The following is a 19152-nucleotide window of genomic DNA, read 5'->3' as shown; positions in this document are numbered from 1 at the left end:
TTTGATGGAATGGCAGGATAGAGGCTGAGTGACTGCTTCTACCAAATTACTGCAAATTTAACCCCAGGGTCTTATTAACATGTCACACTCCTGCTCCTCCTGGCTGCACAAAGGAATATCAGAAATTTACCTCAAAGGCCTCCTCAGCTTCCCAATCCTCTTCTCGCAGGTTTTCATCTGGTGGGAAAACATGTCCACTCAGACAGAAATTTAAATTGATGTCGAGGCCTGATAATATGTTTGTTCTCTGATTAAAATATACGAATTAGAACCCCACCAGCTTTGGATGACAACTGTGTTAAAATTAGAAACTACAGGATCTGGCATGGTTTTCTGCAGATAGGTAACCTGAGAGATTTTAACTGCTATTGGCGGGCGAAGTTAAATCCGCCCTTAAATTTGTGTTTGGCGTTTACTTTGTGGTCTGCTAAATGGTGGTAGGAATATTGGTGCAGCATTTATAACAAGTTTAGTATTAAATGGGTCTTCTGTGGCTCATTATAACAAATGTCTCCAATGGATGACTGATATTCAATTGATTCTGTCATGATTGCTGAAAATTGTTCATAAACAGCAACTTACAATAATTGTCTTTAGACCATTCTTTCTTTTATTAAGAATAACTTGTAAAGAATGTTATGATTGTTATCTTTTTCAGTGGCTGAATGATGACAATTTTCAAATCTCATATTACACTGGTGTTTTAGTCAGTTTTTTTTAGTCATCTGTTTACAAGACATAGCTGGGAATTCACACCCTCCTCAAAGGTTACCTAACTTGTCTGAGGTCAGTTTTCTAAATTAAGAGGAAACTTTTTTTTCAACCTATGTATATTATTGAAATACTGAACATTTACTCCTTCTCCTTTACCTCTGTCACAGAAATGTTCTTCTACTCAGATAACCAGAATGGCAGTTAATATAAAAAAGGCATCAAATGTATTTTTAAAGTATCCACATGCTGGAATGTTTCGACATTAGCTGAATTGTTGGTTTTAATTTTCTAAATAATTTCTACCAGTTTTCAAAGTATTCTCCGTCAGACTCTGTTAAAGCTTTGGCGATTTAGTCCTATGTACAATGCTGTCTTTAACAATAGATAAAAGTCATTTTCCTTAAAGAATTGTAACCATGCTCTGCTTTCTAATAAAGTATATTTTTTAGGAGGGTTGGGAGAAGCCATTAGTAAATCATTAAATATGTGTAAAGAATTAAGCATGCAAGTCCAGCTGAATTTTTAATTTTACTTAAATGGCATGTAGATACTTATGGAACTAAAGTAATTCCATACGCATTAAAATTGTGCAAAATTATTTATGAAAAGCAAAAATACTAAATAGAACATTTAACCGTTTGAAGACTGATACTCTTTTTATTCCATGTATAAAAACTTCATACAATTAAAATGTAAATGTTAATTTATGGTGTAAAGAGATCACTCTTTCTTCATTATTCATGGGAAACAACAACATTTACCTTGTAAGACAATGCCCTGCAGACCATGCTTATTTTTCAGACAGTTATGGACTTTGCTGGTCCAGAAACAGTTAAAGAAAGAGCTCTGTAGGCAGTTTCACATTTACTTTGTAACACATTTCCTGTGGTATTTAATCAAAGGAAGCAAACAAAGGATGAAAAAAGGAGGCTTACATTCTAAAGCCCAGACAAAATACTGTTTACATTGCAGCAACACTAAAGCTGTTTTAGTACTAGCACCAAAGGCTTACAGTACACAACAGCTTTTAAACAACTAACACGTATTCAAACACAAATAATTATTTATGGATTTACCTGAGAAAAGCTTGCCAAGAATTATTTCAAAGAAATCAGCAGTCTGTTCAAGAATTGAGGGCAATCAAAATACGGCCACAATTAAAGATACTCTCATCTCAGGAAAGGAAGTTACTGACCCTGAAGGAAACTTGGATCAGCTTTACGAGCAAGAACTAACTCGAAAAGGCTGAGTGCAACAAAGCACAAGCAACTCCGAGAAATATAGAGGCAAGCCGAGCCATACGTAAAACTGTCTGATCCTTTTACAAATCTTACAATTGTAGTTTTTGGGTCTAAATTTATCCGCTGACTTCCTTTTGCTGTTGAAAACGTCATGCATCAAAAATTTTAATCTTCATTGCTGCGTGTTCAGTAAAACCACATCCTGTACCAGCTTGGTGTTTTTCTTTCATTTCCCCTCCTGCTTCACTGGTTAAATCACAACTGCAAGAAAACGTCACAAAAATACCAGCTACAGTCTTGCAAAAATCATTGAAATAAGTGACCTGGGTATGAGGCAAAGGCAGAATGCCAGGCAAAAATGCATCACACGCCTAAACCAGCTGAGCTGTGTGTGTGTGAGCACCAGTTCAGCAGCCAGATGGGTCTGGCCAGCATGCTGACTTCACCCTTCAATGAAATTCATATTTTAAGACCCAGACCAGCCCCCTGAGGCTGAAATCCATTACTGGGATCTCTGGAGGAGACTGTTAAAGGGGCAATCTACTCATGGGACAGTCTGTGACTAATTGAAATTTCACTTAAAATAAAACAAAAAGAAGACCTGCTTGTCTTGAAAAGAAAAGCCACAAGGGACTCAATTATCTGGTTGATGTCAAAACAAGGAATTTTGAGGATTAACAGTCTGGAAAACTGATGGTATATTAATAGGAGGCAGAAACCAAGTAGTTGTAGTAAATTTAAAAAAACATCATGAGGACATCATTAGAAAATGGATCTCTCCCAAATTCGGACACAGGCTCTATCATGGCCTCAAACAGTTGCGTTAAACTGATGCTCAAGGGGACCACTCAAAATTGGTCTGTTGCGCTTTCAGAACAAGACAGGCATGCTGGGGACATCAGTCACACTGAACAGTGCAATGCACTGATCCTGAAAGAAATGAACTTTGGTCAACAGTAAGAGTCAAATTGGGGGACAGTAGTGGAGATCGATAGTAGGAGCCAACAGTAACTGGTAGCAGCCCCCAAATTTAAGTTACAGCTCTCCCCGTTTGCTTCTCCAGGCATGACATTCAGATCTTTTTTTAAAAAGTACTCCTGCAGGCCCAGTCCTCTTAAAGACCATTCATTCATTCAGCTGCTTTTTACCTGAGAAAACTGACTGTAGCATGCATGGCGCATACTACAGTTAGTCAGGAATCAGTTTTGTAAAGAATGCTCAAATAAGCATTCGGCCACCAATTTTCACATGCAATGAGTCTGATTCCCTTGGAAGACTACAGGGCACCATAACCAATATGGTGTGTGATGCTTGCCCACCTTGGAATGACAACACGCTTGCTAAATGCCATATGACATCCAGCTTGGAGATGGTGCAGAAGCATTATCTCCAGAACCTGGATCCAGTGCAGGAAATGTTTCAACGCCCTCACAAAAGCAATAAAAGTGTATTTCTCTCTTTATTTCTCTGTCTCTCTCAATGACACCTGGCAACAATTCTTCCTGCTCGTATCTCTCACTATTCCAAACTCTCTCCTACATCACATCATTCACTACCCATCACATGTGAATACTGTACTACCTTTAATTTTCAAAGCAAGCACACACCCACCTTTGCTTACTTTCTTCACAACAGCTGCTAGTAGCATTCTGTTCTCACATGGTAGCCTTACAAAATCAGGAACTCCTGCCCACTTTACATTCCCGAAATGCTTACCATTTAACACCTCACCATCTTGTTTGCATTGTGCTTCTTCTCGTTCTCTCAGCATCTGCATTAGCAAAAGTCCCATGTATGTGCACTTTTCTTTATGAGGGACACTCACTAGCTTTCACCTTCTCTTTCTTTCAGGGAAGACAGTGTACAATATGGGAAAAGAGCAAGACTGGCGGAAGAACACTTATCTTGATGACCCTCAAACCTGCAATGGCATTCTTCAAAGCTGAGGCTGGGGATTCTCTAATCAGAGTTTATTACTGCTTTTTGTACCCCACCATGTGCCTTAGGAAAATACACATTCAGCCAAGCTAATTTATGTCCTTTTTTCCACTCTCTATTCATTCTCAGCAAGGAGAAGACACCTGAAGGGAGGCAATCCTCTAGTGAATGGACATTACAAGTTCCATCTTTGCTATGCATCAACACAGAGACTAGCAACCTCGGGGGTGTAGATAGTGAATTAGAGGGGTCTGCACATGCTGAGGCACCCAACACAAATTAGCAAGAGGAACTGGTGGCAGGGACAACCCAGGAGATGGCTTGCTAAAGGGTGACACCTTCTCCCAACTCTACCAAGAAGGACAGAGATGCAGTCTTTAGGAACCCAGCCTTGAAAAGAAAGCTAATTGACTCATAAAACCAGTTATGCCAGGCAATGGAAGGTCTGCCAAGGAGTTCCATCACCGTGGCTGAAAGAAAGGAAGAGTCCTCTTCCAGTTTGTCTGGTGTCATCTCACACAGAATCACCAGTCTGCAATCTGCCTTGCAGAGGGTGGCTGCCTCACAATGAGGGTTGATCTTACAAGTCATTGCAGTTTTAGTGACTGTTCAAACCACCTTGGAGAGATTGGCAGACCGAATTGATAAGGACTTTCAAAGCTTCTTTCGTCCCCTGAGTTTGGATTGCCAGTATATCATTGATTTAGAAGTTGGTGTTTCATCTTGGGTTTGGGGTCCAGATGAGGTTTTTTTAGGGTTTGCCTTTTACCATAAGAATGCCACCATAGACTATTATTCATAAAAACCATTCTTGTTTATTTACAAAACCATGTATATCTCTGTACTCTACACAAGATTGTGTACTTCTGCTTCCCACCAGACCTCAGTCTCTTAACCCTCTGATATTGCATCAGTAGTTACATCCATATCAGATGCTCCTGATGTTAATCCTTTACTCTACATCTTCCCCCAAATCTTTATTCCAACTATATGCATACTCCTACATCTCCCCAAAGTATCAGCCTTCGCAGGGTAAGTTTCTGTGGTGCCTTGACCCAATCTTCCTGATCTGGTCCTGATTTTGTTTCGAGGTCAAGGACAAACTGCACTCCCTCATCGTTTGATAGGAGTGTCTTCTAACTGGGCGGTTGTAGAGTTTCTACTTGTTTCAGTTCCTTGTCTCCAACCAGATCTAAATAGTATGTCCAATGATCCATTCTGACGCGCTTCCCACCGAGGGAAGGACCGAGCTTGGTGTGCTAATGACCTTTCTGCACTAGGCACTTTGGGGAGAAAAACAAACCACAAACTTTTCCTTTCCCAATGATATCAAGGCTCTTTGTTTCTTTCTGATATTTCCCTGGTCCATCTCAATTCTATAAGATCTGAGCTGTGGAGCTTTTTCTATTGATCTCGTATCCACACTCTCCCCCCAGGCTGTAGGACTTTTAAGTCTCATGCTTAGAGTCTGAAGTTGAAATTAGCAGCTTGACTGTCTCTTTGTTGCTCCTTACTCTCTTCATGGTCATCCGAGGTAATGGTAGGTTGTAATGTTTGTTGTAGAGTTGGAAGTTGTGTTTGCAGCCATCTTTCCATCAATAGTTTTAATATTGAGAAACCAGTTTTTAGGAGTGAGGTTCTGAAGTTAATACAGGCTAAGTTAATATCTTCATGCTTTTTCATCAATTCCTTACTTGTTTGAACTCCTCTTTCTGCTCCTTTGTTCAACAGAGGATATCTAGACGAACTCATCACATGCATGAAACCATATTCCTGCACAAATTTGTTGAACAGCTCATTAATCAGTTGAGGTCCATTGCCTGACAGCACAACGTCTGAGATGCTATGTGTTGTGAAGATTCTTTTTAGTGATGTAATGATTGCATCTGCCGTGGTGTTATGCAGTCTACTCACTCCAAACCATCTGGAGTAGTGATCAATGACAAAATTGAAAACTTTGCCTTTAAACTCAAGTAAATTCATTACCAGGCACTGCCACGGCCTCAAAGGAAAAGTGCAGGGTGCCAGTGGTTCACTCTGCGGTTGGCCATTCACTTCAGACATAAGGCAATTCGTGATTAACTCTTCAATGGAGTGACTCGTGCCTGCCTACCAGGCTGATTGCTGGGCTCCTGCTCAGCATTTCGCTATTCCCAAGTGACATTGATGGATCTTCTAGAGAATGTCGAGTCAAAGTGTTTTAGCGATGACTTTTCTGTCATAAAAACTAAGAAATCATCAATTATTGTGAGGTGTTTTCTCTGTTCAATGTATTGGTGAAGCACTGGGTTGTTAGGAGTATATTCTGGCCACCTGTTCTGACAATACACTTTTATTTTGATGTACACATCCTGTTATTGTGCTTGCTTAATTTCTTGTAATTTCTTCTCAGTAGTGGCTAAGTGTTTGGTAATGAGCGAGGTATATGCTTCTACTTCTTCAGTAAGATTTAAATCTGCCGGTTTGACTCTTTCCACTGGTATTCTTGATAATGCAACTGCTGTTGTCTGGTACTTCCCTTGAACATACCCAATAACTGAATCATATCTTGAATCTCAGTCTAAAACCTTGAATTCTAGGCAACATTTTTGCAATTTTCTTTAGGTCAAGAAGAGTAACCAAAGATTTGTGATCAGTTTCAATTTTAAACCTTAATCCCATGATATAAGGGAACTTCTCCTAGGCTCACGTGGCTCCTAATGCTTCTTTCCCAATGGTTACATACCTCTTCTCTGTGTCCGTGAGAGATCTTGATGCATAATAAACTGGGCTTCTTTGTCTACCTTTTTGAACTTGAAACAACACTGCACCCAAGCCTGCAGATGATGTGTCAGCTGCTACCATTGTTGGCAATTCTGGATCACAGTGCATTAGAATTTATGATGAAATTAGGAGATTTTTGATCTTGTCAAAAGCAGTTGCTAGTCTGGTCCACATTCCAGCACCACTGTTGTTGTAATGGTTCATTGATTTCCACCAAGTTTGGTAAGAACTTGCCACCTTGATTGACCATCCCAAGGAATCTTTGTTTCTATTCTGTGGCAACTCTCTAATGACCTTGATTTTCTGTGGATCATCTGTAATTCCCGACGCTTGCACAATGTGCCCTAACAATTATATCATCTGTTTTGAAAATTCACAATTGTTGTTTAATGTCAAACCTGCCTCTTGTAGGATTTGAGGACTGGTCTCACTCGATGGTCATGTTCTTCCTTAGAAGAAGTGTATGAGAATGTCATCCATATGGTATATTACACCTTCCATGCCTTCCAAAATCTGAGACATTGTTCTTTGGAATATCTCAGGTGCAGAAGCAATCCTGAATGGTAACCTATGAAACCAATAACAACCAAGTAGGGTGATAAAAGTAGTTAACAATCTGGATTCTTTATCCAGAGGCAACTGCCAACATCCAGAGTTAGCATCCGATTTTATGAAGAGGATGCTTTTTGCTCACTTGGTGAGACATCCAACCACTGATGCCATCAGGTGGATATCACATTCTAGTGACATGTTTAATTGAGTCAAGTTCACACAGGTTCTAACTGAACCATTAGACTTTGGTAATGTGACCATTCCAGAACACCATTTCATTGGTATGGTTACTGGAGAGATGACCCCTTATTGTAACATGTATTCAATCTCAATCATGACTTTGAGAATGGCTGAGGGACCTTCCTCGCTATGAAAAGACATGCAGGCTTAGCATCTGCCCTTAGGGTTATGTGATATTCTGTTTTCAGCTTTCCTAAGCCTGAAAATAGGGGTGGAAATTCATTCCTGAATACCTCAGCAGACTCATCAGCAATTTCATCAACCTTGTAAATGAGCCTCAGCAACAAACATGCTTTTTGGCTCAATAATGATGACTCCTGGTTCTGTATAATGTACAAGGGTTCCACAATTTCTTTATTCGGGTATCTTAACCTTGCCAAGTATTGGCCTATTACTTTTAATGTTGTCCCTCCTGGACCCTGCAGCTGGATGGAGGATGGCTGTAACATGATATTTTTAAGCCATTTATCTTCATCAGATAATATTGAAACACCTGTGCCAGTATATAGCTTGAGCTCGGTGGGGTGACCGTCAACTTCGAATTTCATGCTCCAATAATTATTCTGTTTTGTTAACAAATAACCTTCTTAGGATAAGTTACTTTCTGTGGCTGTTCCTCTTTTTGGATTTTACTTGGTTTCATTGTTATTTATTTCTTTCTATTAGCTACAGGAACTTTGGATCTACAGATTATTTTAAAATGCCCGAACTTCCCACAGTTGTGGCATTCAGTTCCCCATGCTGGAAACTCTTCCCACCTTTGTAGGGTTTTCCCGACACTCACAGAGAATCTCCAGACGGCAGTTGGCGCACTTTTTCCCAATTTCGTAGGCATTTGTTTCACTGTGCTCTTTTCTTTTGATCCCAGTTCTTTTCTTTTGATCGGCGCACTTTTTTGTCTGACATATTGAATGGCTTCACTCCTTTTTTTCCAGGGGGTTACCCATGAACAACTGCTCTGTTTAGCTCCTTATGCATGGTCCATCATGTTATCTGTACCTCCTTTGTGAAAGTTAAATCTCCCCTCATTTACAAAAGATCTGATAAGTTTCCAACTAAGACCCCAACCACTGTACATTCATGTATTAGTTGATCTCTGGGGATCCCATAGCCGCAATTCTCAGAGTTTGTACTGGTCATGTATAAATAAGCCCATAGATTTGCCCAGTTTTTGCCTCCTCTTATTAAATCTCACTCACTCAATGATCAAATTTTTTTGAATACTAAAGTACAGATTGAATGCTTGGAGGACTTTCTCATATGAGATTGAGGCGTCATTGACACCCACTCTTGCAATTACATTGTGTGTTATGGACCCTAATGCATAAAGTACTGACCTGATCCTTCTTATGCAAATCTGCAGCTGTTTTGTTTTTGGAGAATCTGTTCCTCCAACGGTCTGAGTGTAGAGCCTGCTGTGAGCCTTCAGCGCTTCAGAATGGTTTTGCGAATGGTAATGTAGACTCCATGCTTGTCTTAAGCTCTGGATCTGTTGCTGCTTCAGTAGTTTGGCTTGTAGATTGTGATATGTACTCTTTGCTGCCTGGCCTCTGGGTATGTGTGTCTGCTTGCATCTGCAGCATCTGCGATGCTCCATTCTCAGGTGAGCCTTCAATCTTTTATTTTCTTATGATTCTTATGTTCTGTTGAAGGGTCATGAGGACTCAAAACCTCAAATTTGTTCTTCTCCGCCAATGCTGCCAGACCTGCTGAGTTTTTACAGGTAATTCTGTTTTTTTTTTTATTTTCTTATCCTTTTCCCTAGGATTGGTAGGCCTTTCAGCTCTGCAGCTCTTCTCTTGAAGTTTTTATGGGTCCTGCAGCTAAACAGGTTAGGGCTTTATTCATTAGAGTTTAGGAGAATGAGAGGTGATCTTATTGAAACGTACAAAATCCTGAGGGAGCTTGACAGGGTAGATGTTGAGAAGATGTCTCCACTAGTGGGGGAGTCTCGGACTAGGGGACATAGTTAGCGAATAAGGGGCCACTCATTTAAAACTGAGATGCGAAGGAATTTCTTCTCTCAGAGGGTAGTGAATGTCTGGAATTCTCTACCTCAGGGAGTTGTGGAGGATAGATCACTGAAAGTACTTAAAGAGGAGGTAGATAGATTTTTGAAATATCGGGGAGTTAAGGCTATGAGGAGCTGGCACAAAAGAGGAGTTAAGGCCTGGGGCAGATCAGCTATGATCTTATTGAATGGTGGGGCAGGCTTGAGGGGCCAAATGGCCTACTCCCGCTCCTATTTCTTATGTTATGTTCTTATGTCCACTGCCACCAAGCTTTGTCCTGGGTTTGGGGTTAAGATAAGGTTTCTTTAGAGTTTGCCTGTAATTCATAGGTTGTTATTCATGAAAACTATTCTTGTTTATTTACAAATGTTTTTCCATCTCAGTACTCTGCACATGGTTGTACTTCTGCTTCTTACCAGATGTGTCTCTTAGTCATGTGGCATTGCATCATAGTTACATCTGTATCAGGTGCTCCTGATGGTAACCCTTTACAGTTGACTGAATGATTTTATGTTCTTTAAGGAAGGAATTAAGGATGTGGTGAAGGGGTTAATGACGACTTTTGATGCAGAGAGGCCTTATGTAATCTTTTAGGGAGAGAAGTGGGCAAGTCATCAGAAACATTTTTCTACCACTTGATCCCTGGCATCTCTGGCAGCATTGATTCATGTTGACTCTTATTCTACCAATCCCCCCTCATTTTCACCCAATTCTTCCCCCTCAGGTGATGACTCTTCTTATTGCTCTGCCTCCTTCAACTGCAATCCTCTCTGTATTGTCAGGTTGGGCAACATGCAACATGCTACACTGATGCAAGAGACTTTGTGTGGGCCATTTTGTAGGCAGTCTCGAGCATCTGAACTTTTTCTTCACTGTATGCTTGGTGATGTTCCAGGTGTCACTGTGGCTGTGGTTGTACTTGAGCTGTTCAGGTATGGTGGGTTGCGAGGGTGTCATGAACCAAATGTGGAGGGAGTGGTCCTTGACCTCAGGAAGGAATCCTGGAAGGATGGAATGGTGGAAGAATATGTTAATATTGTATGATATTGTATTGTGATAGCTACCTGAGAAACTGGCAGAGATTTGCATGATCCTCCTGTGGTGATCACAGAATAACTGGACATTACCTAAGTGATCATTCTTCCTGTTAACAGGAGATACTGGTTTTCCTTCTGGTGCCTTGACTACTAGATGAGAATATTCCTATATAGCCTGGACACAAGGGTGAAAATCTAGAGCTCTTTAATTTTTATTGTTGACAGTGATAGAAAGGTTGAATGAGAAAACACAGCATTAGTGATGTGCTTGATGCAGCAGTGCACTGTATATTGGGAAATGCAGGTGATGTTCCTTGTAATAACTTAAAAGAAGCCTAAGAAAATAAGAATGATGATAAGTTACAAAGTCACTCCCAAAACATGCAATCCTGAGATAACAGGGATCAGGAGCTGCATAGATCAGTGACAGCCTTCCTGGGGAAGCAGATGTCCAGATGCAGTCACATTCTGGCATACAAGCTTGGTCTATAGACCTTGTGGGTGGGCTAAAATCTTGTATGAGATGCTCTTCTTACCTGTAGTCTTCTAACAGGCTCTAATATTGATCACCTTGGTTGTTGAGGTTGCTGCTGCTCCCCATTCTCCAACAGTTCCTCCACCGAAAGTAGTGATAGAGAATGGTAAATTGAGAGATGTATTTAGGTCAAGTAGGATAAACAAATAACAGAAAGAAGCAATCTCCAAGCTGAAAAATGCTTTGGAAATCCAAAAATCTCAACAGTATGCAGGTCCCTATGATCACTATGGCTGAAACGGAGTGCCCCTTTAGACTACATAGGATATATGGCACAAAAACAGACCATTCGGCCCAATCAATTCATGCCAATGTTTATGCTCCACCCAAGTCTCTTCCCATCTTTTCTCATCCAAATCTACCATCATAATCCTCTATTCCCTTCTCCCTCATATGCTCCCCTCTCCAAGAAGGTGGTGGCAAAGTGAGATTATCATTGGACTGGTAACCTAGAGGCCTAGGCTAATACTCACCATTAAACTCACCATGGCAGCTGGTGGAGATTAAATTCAATTAATTAGAAAAATCTGGAATTGAAAGCCAGAAATGAAAATATTATCAATTGCTGTAAAAACCCATCTGGTTCACTAATGTCCTTTAGCCAAGGAAATCTGTTGTCCTTACCTGGTCTTGCCTACATGTGACTCCAGATCCACAGCAATGTGACTGACTCTTGACTTCCCTCTGAAATGGCAAGTGACTCAGTTCAAGTGCAATTAGTAATGGGTAACAAAAGCTGGCCTTGCCAGTGACTACCGCATTCCATGAAATAATTTTTTAAAAGCTTGTTTCACTTCCCCTACTATTCAAACACTTCCTGTGGTTGTGAGTTCCATATTCTTACCACTCTGAGTAAAGAAGTTCCTTCAGAATTCCTTATTGGATTTCTTGGTGACTCTTATATTGATGGCCTCCAGTTATGCTCTTCCCCATAGGAGGAAACATTCTCTCTATATCCACTTTATCAAAACCTTTCATGATTTTAAAGATTATTATTAGGTCACCCTTCAGCTTTGTTTTTCAAGAGAGAAGAGACCCAGTTTGTCAATCCTTTCCTGGTATGTATGCCAACATATTTCTGGTTTCATCCTTGTAAATCTTCTCTGCACCCTCTCCAATGCCTCTATATCCTTTTTATAACATGATGTTATAGAATAGCATGCAGTGCTGTAAGTGTGGTCTAACCAAGATTCAATACAAGTTTAACTTAACTTTCCTACTTTTCAATTCTATCCTGCTAGAAATAAAGCCTAGCATTTTTCTATGGGCTTGCTATAACTTTTAATAATTTGTGTATTTGTGCAGAGATCCTTTTGTTCTACTACCCCACATAGACTTGCACCTTCCAAGTAATGTTACCTTCCTATTCTTACTAAAATGTACCACCTCACATTTATCTGTGTTGAACTTCATTTGCCAATTATTTGCCCATGCTGCAAAGTTTATTAATATCCTGTAATTTGTTGCAGTCCTTAGCAGTATTGGCTATTCCTCCTCCCTACCAATTTGGTGCTATTAGCATATTTAGAAATTGTAATTTTGATCCTAAAGCCCAAATCATTAATATGAACAGCAGTGGTCCCAGCATTGATCCTTGTGGAACACCACTTCCCACCTTCTGCCAGTCTGAATAACGACCCTTTACTCTCACAATCTGTTTTCTGCCTTGAAGCCAGTTAGCAATCCATTCTGTCACTAGTCCGCTGACTCCACAATCTCTGATGTTATTCACCAGTCTATTATGGGGCACCTTATTGAAAGACTTTTGAAAAATCCAGATAAATTACATTTTCTGCATTACCTACTCTGTTATCCCCTCAAAAACTTCAATAAGGTTGGCCAAGCAAGGTTTTCCCTCTTGAAATTGATGCTGACTATTCATTTTTATATTTTTAATTTCTAGATTTCTTTTACTCTCTTCTTTAGTAAGGATTCCAGTGTTCCCTACAACTGATGTTAAGCTGACTGGTCTATAATTCTGTGGACGTGTTCCGCCCACTTCTTAAATATAGGAATTATATTAGTTATCCACCAGTCCTCTATTACTACAAGCTTTTCTAACAAATGATTAAATAGGAGTAGTAATGGCTCAGCCACCTCCTCCCTGGGCTCTTTTAAAATACGTGGATGAAACCTATCCAGATCAGGGACTTTGTTCTCTTTGAGTTTGTCCTCTTTTCCTTTTAGCTTTAAATGTGGCTCTCTCATTACTCATCTCATCATTCAATGTCACGTCTACCTGTTCTATCTCCTTAGAAAATACTGAAGCAAAATCATCATAGGTACAGTGTCTTGTGATTGATCCATCCTTTATTATCTTTATTGAAATGGATTCTATTTCTGTCTTGTGCAGCCATGCCAGGAATGTATTTCTGCCGTGTTTCCAAATTTCAGCAGGGATTCCATCTGCTCCAAAGGCCTTGTTGACTTTTGGCTGCTGAGTTTCAGACCAGGTTGGCGCTAAAACGGGGTATTGAGGAATGGAGTTGGGGATGTTCACACAGTCTCAGTTGGGGAGTTCTTCAAAATGCTCCCTCCAGCAAGCGCTGACTGCCTCCCTGTCTTTGATGAGCTCCCCTCCATGGTTAGCTCTCAGTGGGATGGGCCCTTGAGTGATGGGCCATGGAACCTCTTGACAGCATTGAAGAAGCCATGCATTTTGTTGGTGTGTATGCGTTGTTGAATCTCCCATGCTCCTTTCTGCCCACCACTTGTTCTTTATGTCACAGGTTTTATGCTGTACCACTGCCTACAACCCCATAGGACTGCTGCTTTTCTCTTGAGCCATGGTGAAGTTTCCAGTCAATGAAAGCTTTGTGTTTATGCTTGATTAGGTCCTGTATCTTGGTTGTTTTTGTTGAACCAGTCATGATATTTCCTGGTAGGGAGGCCAAGGACCTTTTTATTGTGGACTTTAGATTCAAGCAGACACTATGAGTACACTGTAGCTCCTGGTGGCTGGAGATTGAGAGGTTGGCAGTGAGGTGCTCTCGGAGAAGGGCTATCTTGGTGGGTCTTTGAGGCCTTTGATAATTTTCCTGTGACATTGGTTCTGTTGCCTCCACTGTTTGGGGGTCAGGCTGATGGAGGTGGTAAATTGGATTGGTCCAGCAGTCATCAGTACTTGTCATGAAGCATATCACTCATCTGGGAAGAAGAGTGCAAGCCAGGTAATCTCAGGGACGCAGTGATCATGACTATATTCAAGAAGGGAGACAAGTCTGATTGTGATAACTACAGAGGGGTCCTTCTACTGTCTGCTAAAGGGAAGATCATTACAAGGATCCTCATCAACCGCCTCCTTCAAGTGGCTGAGGAACTCCTTCCAGAGTCAGAGTGCAGTTTTCCCCCATTCAGATAGGCACCACAAACATGATCGTTGTTGCATGGTAAATTCAAGAAAAGTGCAAGGAACAGCATCAACCACTGTACATGGCGTTTTTTGACCTCACAAAAGCTTTTGATTCTGTCAACCGCAAAAGCATTTGGAGAATCCTCGTCAAATTTAGCTGCCCTCAGAAATTTCTCACCATCCTTTGCCTACTCTATGACATGCAAGCTGTGATCCTCACCAGTGGAACTCCCACAAACCCTACCTTAGAAAAGACTGGGATCAAACAAGGCTGTGTCACTGCACCAAATCCTTCTCCATTTTCCTCACTGCAATACTGCACCTCACCTCCAGAAAATTACCCACAAGCATGGAGATAATCTACAGAACAAATGGGAAACTGCTCAATCCACATCCAAAACCAAAACCACTCCAACCCAGTTTAGAGCTTCAGTATGCAGGTGACTCCTGTGTATGCGTTCATTCAGAAGCTGAACTCCAGGTTGACTGTTTCTCCAAAGCGTGTGAGAAAATGGGCCTTTCTTGAAACACATGGAAAACTAACAACCAGTTCTCACAACATGACATCTCCCACAGTTAATTAAGATTAATGATAAGATCCTGGAAAAACTGGACCATTGTCCCTACCTTGGGAGCCTCCTCTGGACAAAGGCAGGCATAGATGGCAAAATTGGTTATCACCTCCGATGTGCCAGTTCAGCATTTGGCAAACTAAGGAAGAGAGTCTTTGAGGACAAGAATTTCAAATCTGAGACTAAAGCCATGGTTTACTGGCAGCAGTGATCCCCACACTCCTACACACTTCAAAGACTTGGCAAAACTACAGCAGGCACCTCAAAGCACTGGAGAATTACCATCAGCTGTGCCTTCACAAGATTCTCCAAATCTACTGGCAAGAAAGATGGTCCAACAGCAGAGTCCACTCTCAAGCCACCTTGTCTAGCATCAAGGCACTAATCACTCAAAACCAGCTCCACTGGATGGGACATGTAGTTTGTATGCCTGATACCAGACTCCCGAAGCAACTGCTCTACTCGGAACTCAGTCACTGCGGGATACTCCCAGATGGATAGTGGAAAGGCTTTAGGGATGTTCTCAAAGCTTCACTGAAGAGGTCAAACATCTCTGCCGACTCATGGTCTCCCTGGCTTGTGACTGACAAAAACAGAGAAGGCTTCTTCTGGATGGCACTGAACACATTGAAAGACTTTGTTGGGAACATGCAGGGGCGAAGTCAAGGCATTGAAAGAAGCGCATAAACCTCCAAATAACCCATCAACCCAACCCTTCAAGTACCACCTGCCCCACATGTAGCAGAGTTTGCAGATCGCACATTGGACTTATCAGCCACCTTGGAACACACTGAACCAGAGTGGCAGTAAGAGATCCTCGATCCCAAGGGATTACCTAAAAAGAACTCGTCTTGCTGATAGCTGCATTCCTTTATTCTACTGCCATTATGTTATCCCGAATAAGTTCATATATTCTACCTCCCCATTTTTCCTCCCCATCTTTTCTAAAGATGTTATACCCTGGAACATTTAATTCCCAGCCCTGATTTTTCTGTAGCCCATGTCTCAGTAATCCCAACTATGTTTGGTTCTGTTCTTCCCAACGCATGATTGCCTCCAATTCCCCAGTTTTATTATAGATACTATGCATCCCTGTACAGGGGAGGTGATGGCGTAGTGAAATTGCTGCTGGACTAATAATCAAGTGACTCAGGGTAATGCTCTGGGGACCCGGGTTCAAACCCTGCCATGGCAGATGGTGGAATTTGAATTCAATAAAAATCTGGAATTAAAAATCTAACGATGGCCATGAAACCATTGTCAATTGTTCACAAATGTCCTTACCTGGTCTGGCCTACACGTGACTCCAGACCCACAGCAATGTGGTTTGACTCTTACATGCCCTCTGAAATGGCTGAGCAAGCCACTCAATTGTATCAAACTGTTACAAAGTCACAAGAAAGGAATGAAACCAGACATACCGCCCGGCATTGAACTAGGAAACGACAATGGCCTGACGTAGTCATCCTCATGGAATCATACCTGACAAATAATGTCCCAGACACCACCATCATCACCCCTGGGTGTGTCCTGTCCCACCAACAGGCCAGGTCCAGCAGAAATGGCGGCACAGTGGTATACAGTCGGGAAGGGGTTGTCCTGGGAGTCCTCAATATCCTCTCATGGGTATGATTACCTCATACCACCCTCCCTCAGCTGATGAATCAGTGCTCCTCCATGTTGAACACCACTTGGAGGACGCACTGAGGGTGGCAAGGACGCAGAATGTTCTCTGGGTGGGGGACTTCAATGTCCATCACCAAGAGTGGCTCGGTAGCACCACTACTGGCTGAATCCAAAATGACATAGCTGCTAGACTGGGTCTGTGGCAAGTGGAGAGGGAAACAACAAGAGGGGAAAACAAACTTGACCTCATCCTCACCAACCTGCCTGCTGCAGATGCATCTGTCCATGACAGTAATGGTAGGAGTGACTGCCACACAGTCATTGGGGAGACATTGAGGATAGCCTCCATTGTGTTGAGTGGCACTACCACCATGCTAAATGGGATAGATTTTGAACAGATCTAGCAACTTAAGACTGGGCATCAATGAGGTGCTGTGGGCCATCAGCAGCAGCAGAATTATACTCAAACACAACCTGTAACCTCATGGCCGGTCATATCCACCACTCGAGCCAGGGGATCAACGCTGGTTCAATGAAGAGTGCAGGAAGGCATGCCAGGAGCAGCACCAGGCATACCTAAAAATGAGGTGTCAACCTGGTGAAGCTATGAAACAGGGCTACTTGCTTGCCAACCAGTGTAAACAGCAAGTGATAGAGCTAAGCGATCCCACAACCGATGGATCTGATCTAATCTGATCTGATCCAGTCGTGAATGGTGGCAGACAATTAAATAACTCACTGGAGGAGGAGGCTTCACAAATATCCCCATCCTCAATGATGAGGGAGACCAGCACATCAGTGCAAAAGATAAAGCTGAATTTGCTACAATCGTCAGCCAGAAGTGCCAAATGGATGATCCATCTCGGCCTCCTCCAGAGGCCCCCGGCATCACAGATGCCAGTCTTCAGCCATTTCAATTCACTCCACGTGATATCAAGAAATGGCTGAAGGCATTGGATGCTGCAAAGGCTATGAACCCTGACAATATTCCAGCAATAGTACTGAAGACTTGTGCTCCAGGACTTGCCTCGCCAAGCTGTTACAGTACAGCTACAACACTGGCATCCACCCGGCTGTGTGGAAATTGCCCAGGTATGTCCTGTACACAAAAAGCAGGACAGGTCCAACCCGACCAATTACTGCCCCATCAGTCTACTCTCCATCATCAGTAAAGTGATGGAAGGGGTCATCACCAGTACTATCAATCGGCACTTGTTTAGCAATAACCTGCTCACTGACACCCAGTTTGGATTCCACCAGGGCCACTCAGCTCCTGACCTCATTACAGCCTTGGTTCAAACATGGACATAAGAGCTGAATGAGATGAGGTGAGAGTGACTGACCTTGACATCAAGGCAGCATTTGACTGAGTGTGGCATCAAGGAGCCCTAGCAAAACTGGAGTCAATGGGAACAAGGGGAAAAGCTCTCCACTGGTTGGAGTCATACCCAGCACAAAGGAAGATGGTTGTGGCTGTTGGAGGTCAAAATCTCAGCTCTAGGACATCACTGCAGGAGTTCCTCAGGGTAGTGTCCTCGGCCCAGCCATCTTCAGCTGCTTCATCAATGACCTTCCTTCCATCATAAGGTCAGAAATGGGGATGTTCGCTGATGATTGCTCAATGTTGAGCACCATTCGCAACTCCTCAGATACTGAAGCAGTCCATGTCCAAATGTAGCAAGATCTGGACAATGTCCATGCTCGGGCTTACAAATGGCAAGTAACATTCACGCCACACAAGGAAAACACCATCTCCAAGAAGAGAATCTAACCATTGCCCCTTGATGTTCAATGGCATTACCATCACTGAACCCCTCACTATCAATATCCTGCCAATGGGGGTTACCATTGGCCAGAAACTAAATTGGACTAGCCACATAGATACTGTGGCTACAAGAGAAGGTCAGAGGCTAGGAATGCTGTGACGAGTAACCCACCTCCTGACTCCCCAGAACTTGTCAAGCATCTACAAGGCACAAGTCAGGAGTGTGATGGAATACTCCTCACTTGCCTGGATGAGTGCAGCTCCCACAGCACTCAAGAAGCTTGACACCGTCCAGGACAAAGCAGCCCACTTGATTGGTATCACATCCACAAACATTCACTCCCTCAACCACCGCCGAACAGTAGCAGCAACATGTACCAGCTACAAGATGCACTGCAGGAATTCACCAAGACTCCTTAGACAGCACCTTCCAAACCTACAACCACTACCATCTAGAAGGACAAGAGCAGCACCATAGGAACACCGCCACCTGGAAGTACCCTTCCAAGCCACTCACCTCCCTGACTTGGAAATATATCGCTGCTCCTTCACTGTCACCATGTCAAAATCCTGGGGCTGAATCTTCCGGTCAGCGTGCGGGGGGCGGGCCTGACACAGAGACATGTAAAATGACCTGCAATGACATCGGGTGTGCGTCCTGACATCATCATGCGTCATTTTGATATTTCATTCAGCAGGCGCGTGCCACCAAACTGTCAATGGCCTATTAAGGCCATTAAAAAAGTAATTTAACTTGTTAACAACACTGCCTGTCCAACCATAAGATTGATGGGCAGGCAAAGAG

At 42.4% G+C, this 19152-nt stretch overlaps 1 protein-coding gene across 6 annotated transcripts in view; it reads right to left on the bottom strand.

The window, feature by feature from the left end:
* The window catches only part of LOC121276545 (raftlin-like), a 138346-nt gene extending 135988 nt beyond the window's left edge, over nt 1–2358 (bottom strand). For 2 of the 6 annotated variants that reach the window (XM_041185093.1, XM_041185091.1), the window contains exons 1-2: nt 1791–2354; nt 131–177 (exon numbers count right to left, since the gene is read on the bottom strand). Coding sequence is in view for 2 of the 6 variants with exons in the window: in XM_041185094.1 (XP_041041028.1) it covers nt 2049–2112 (64 nt within the window). In the remaining 4 variants the exon portion in view is untranslated. Of the gene's footprint in view, nt 1–130; nt 178–1790 lie in introns of all 6 variants that reach the window. The other 4 variants (XM_041185092.1, XM_041185090.1, XM_041185094.1 and 1 more) reach the window with 3 other exon arrangements.
* Between the last annotated feature and the right edge of the window lie 16794 nt (nt 2359–19152).

The sequence above is a fragment of the Carcharodon carcharias genome, chromosome 3, assembly GCF_017639515.1.
Source record: "Carcharodon carcharias isolate sCarCar2 chromosome 3, sCarCar2.pri, whole genome shotgun sequence".
NCBI lineage: Eukaryota > Metazoa > Chordata > Chondrichthyes > Lamniformes > Lamnidae > Carcharodon > Carcharodon carcharias.
The sequence above is the reverse complement of the archived record's forward strand: the minus strand, read 5'-3'. Positions and strand labels throughout refer to the sequence as shown.